Here is a 2,096-nt window from a genome sequence, read left to right as displayed (position 1 = left end):
TCACGCATTCAACAGTCATATCAAACATCTGAGGTAACAAACTTTGGGTAATTTTTTTTCTAGATGGAATAATGTAAGTTGGACTTAACATTTTAATTAAGTTACGAAATTCTTCATCCTCCACCACACTAAACGGATGGTATTCCTTCACAATCATTTTTACCAACATTTTTGATTTGCTCATAGGCATCGGCTTATGGATGAAGTTTGCAATAGAGCTTTGCTGTTTTTTATGTGGTCTTAAAAATGCTGTTGATGCTGTTGCTATTGAAGTAGATTGTTGTCTAATCGGATTTTGGTTCATCGATGTTGAGGGTTCTGGATCATCAATAATCTCAGAATTTGATTCATTTACCTATAATTTAGAAGTATTATTACCTATTAAATATTCATTATTCATTATTTTAAATTTTAACTGTAATTATAACTGTTAAAAGGTTGGTTGTGTTCATTTTTTTAGGTAACAAATTTTATAAAAGTTAATATATCAAGTGTAGGATTGTAAAATATGCTTTTAAAAGTATTTAAAGTAGTACCTACTTAAATGCATAAAGAAAATATTTATATACCTATATTAAATAAATTGTTATTCTTTGTATTTATTGTATTACCTATTGACGGCGCGGCAAGTGCCCAACAATAATAGAGGGCTGGCTTGTTCGCCTTAATAATTATTGAAGGACTGGTATTAAAAAATAAGTATAATTAAAACAAATAAATAAAGATTGGTGTGAATAAGTGGACTGTGTAATGTAAATAATGAAAAAAGGTAATATAAATATAACTAATGACAATTAATAATTTTCTGATAATAATGTATAAATGCAAATTAAACAAATAGTAACTAACTGAACTAAATAAATGAAATGTGTGGACCACACGGCACACACCAAATAAATAATATAAATATAAGCGATGAAAAATAATATAAATAAATACAATAAATAATTCAATAATTGGCCCAACACGGCGCGCAAATAATAAGAAATAAATAATAATTTGCCTATGACGGCACACCACAGTGTATGAATAAATATATAATACAATGATATCAATAATGTGGTAGATGCCTATGTCGGCCAATGCAAAATAATACAATAATGTGGTAAATGCCTATGTCGGCCAATGCAAATAATACAATAATGTGGTAAATGCCTATGTCGGCCAATGCAAAATAATACAATAATGTGGTAAATGCCTATGTCGGCCAATGCACAATGATACAATATAAATAATAAATAACGTGCCTACGACGGCTAGGCCCGTCGGCCTTTAAACACAAATGAACAAATATGGTCGACCAATACTCACTTGTGACTATGTTGAAATGGCTGATTCCATCCACGCGACCGCACCAACCCTGTGATTAAACAATTGCCTATGACGGCACACCGCAGTGTATCAATAAAAAATAAATCACAGAATTGGTACGTGCGACCACTCAAGCACAGTCACCAACGAAAAAACTGCAACGATCCACAGCCCTGGACGATGACACAATGAATGAAAACCACGTTATTCACAAAACGAAAATGACACTACACAAAAAACGTGGTTTGAATGAAAATGGCTGCGGACGTACGGACTTGACAAAAATGAAATTAGATGTGCACACCACGAAGACACAAAAATGAGAGCGAGATGGGTCCGACGACATTCACCACGAAGGCTAAGGCCGCCGGACACCACAATGAAGATAAAATGCCCCAGTGCCACCACACAAAATAGAAAAACACTCGAAATCAATGAACTTTGTGGCACTGAGAGCATGATTTGAAACTTTTACAAAACATAACCGACAATTTTTTGAAAACGTGGAATAACAATCATTAACGTGCGACGATAACAGCGCGATAACGTATCCGGCCGGTCGCGCACGGAGGCTTATCACCGCCGCCGACGAGGGCCGCGAATACGCAACGCGCCGCTACGCATCGCACGAAAATGATGACATGAACAAATTTTATACAAACAATATATACAGCGCGAACACCTATATTATAATATTTTTTTTAAAAATGCATCATTACCTTCTATTATTATAATTTATATGCCTAAATGGCTAAATACAATTTTTATATCATGTCTATTAATTA

At 34.0% G+C, this 2,096-nt stretch overlaps 1 protein-coding gene across 1 annotated transcript; it reads right to left on the bottom strand.

The window, feature by feature from the left end:
• LOC112690332 (zinc finger BED domain-containing protein 6-like) lies at positions 1–362 on the bottom strand (the record flags this gene model as incomplete). The annotated part of the gene is given in 1 exon segment (XM_025564329.1): positions 1–362. A coding segment is annotated over 1 exon segment (304 nt), but the record flags the coding sequence as incomplete, so codon positions are not given.
• Between the last annotated feature and the right edge of the window lie 1,734 nt (positions 363–2,096).

This window comes from Sipha flava, unplaced genomic scaffold, assembly GCF_003268045.1.
Source record: "Sipha flava isolate LNK unplaced genomic scaffold, YSA_version1 49_pilon_pilon, whole genome shotgun sequence".
NCBI classification, from domain to species: Eukaryota; Metazoa; Arthropoda; class Insecta; order Hemiptera; family Aphididae; genus Sipha; species Sipha flava.
The sequence above is the reverse complement of the archived record's forward strand: the minus strand, read 5'-3'. Positions and strand labels throughout refer to the sequence as shown.